Source organism: Egretta garzetta, unplaced genomic scaffold (genome assembly GCF_000687185.1).
Source record: "Egretta garzetta isolate BGI_Z169 unplaced genomic scaffold, ASM68718v1 scaffold1335, whole genome shotgun sequence".
In the NCBI taxonomy this organism is placed as follows: domain Eukaryota; kingdom Metazoa; phylum Chordata; class Aves; order Pelecaniformes; family Ardeidae; genus Egretta; species Egretta garzetta.
In genome coordinates this window covers 17,887-19,161 of record NW_009259627.1, presented here as the reverse complement: position 1 = coordinate 19,161, position 1,275 = coordinate 17,887, and the positions used below count along the sequence as shown (strand labels likewise).

The 1,275-nt window shown below is 65.3% G+C and overlaps 1 protein-coding gene across 1 annotated transcript in view; it reads left to right on the top strand.

The window, feature by feature from the left end:
• Nucleotides 1-1,275, top strand: part of LOC104125981 — a gene marked incomplete at its 3' end in the record, with an annotated part of 21,828 nt that overhangs the window by 2,845 nt on the left and 17,708 nt on the right. Inside the window, exon 2 of the mRNA XM_035893973.1 lies at nt 843-1,065. Within this exon, the coding sequence (XP_035749866.1) occupies nt 843-1,065 (223 nt within the window). The remainder of the gene's footprint in view (nt 1-842; nt 1,066-1,275) is intronic.

Here is a 1,275-nt window from a genome sequence, read left to right as displayed (position 1 = left end):
TTACTGCTCTTTGTCAACCTTGGGAGCAAGGCCTGCGAAATTTCACAGGAACTTTCCCTCCCTGCCCCACACCAAAGAGCGATCCGGACACTGCCGGTCCCCTTGGTTTCCCTGCCGTGGAATCAAGAGGCGGCCCAAGAAGGAAGGGCGGGAGATGGGGCTGTTCTTCCCACTTGAGAGTGTTGGCAGCGATCCAGGAGACCCAGCACCCAAAACCCAAGAAGTGTCCCCCCCCGCCCAGGCCACTTCTCCTTTGCTGCAAAGCCTATGACACCCTGCGGGGCACGCTGCGCGGGCGGCCAGGGGAGCGGGAGGTCAGCGACAGCACGAGGGCCCCGGGGAAGGACGTGCTTCCCCAGGGGGCTCCTAGGCAGGATGCTTGCCTGTTGCTTCCGTTTATTTTCGTTATGAACGCTTCGGTGTCGCCCAAACGGTGGATGGACGGCGGAGAGCAAAGGCCGCCACCGGGAAAATTTAAAGTCATGTTTCCCCTGCCCCCTCGGTTTGAAGTTTGGGAAGGAAACGGCCGCGTGCTCGTTGTCCCGGCGGGCGAGATCCCCGCTCCCCCATCGGAACCAGGGCAAGGAAGAGCAGCAGCCTCCCTGTTTGCCAAAGAGACCCCCCCACCAAGAGCACCATTCCCGACCACCCTCACACGTTCCCCGCCACCGCACCGCGCTTCTGACGGAAATCAGGTTTTTAGGGAAAGCGGTGCCCGGAGGCGGGCGGGCTGAGCTGGGTCCGTCCCCCAGCCCAAATGCGCTGCTGCTGACGAGGCTGGAGGAGGAAAACGTGGGACAGCGGGAAAATGCTCGTCACCGGCTCACGGCCCTGTCCCCAAGGTCAAGCCCTGCAGGAAGGCTCAGGGACCTCGGCGGGGACCGTGACTCATCCCGAGGGCTCCTGGCCGCAGGCAGGCACAGAGGACGGGACCGCGGTGCTCCCGGCACATCTCGGCTGCCCAGCATCGTTCTACCAGCCCAACCTGCGCCATCTGCTCAGCAAGCACGCCCTGAGCCGGCACTGGGGACGCTTCCCATGCCGGTGGACCCACGCCCGGGCAGGGTGGGTTCTGCGGGAGGAAGACCCAGGAGTTGTGCCCCTGCACGCCAGCGCTGGCCGTGTCACAGGAGGAGACGCGCGGGGCCAAGGGAAACCAAAACCGGCGGTGGGCAGCGGAGGGAGGGGGGAGCAACGGCAACAAAACCAGCAGGAACCCCCCCGAACCCACCGGTCGGGGCTGGCGGGCAAAGGTCTACCCTCGGCCCCGCCCCG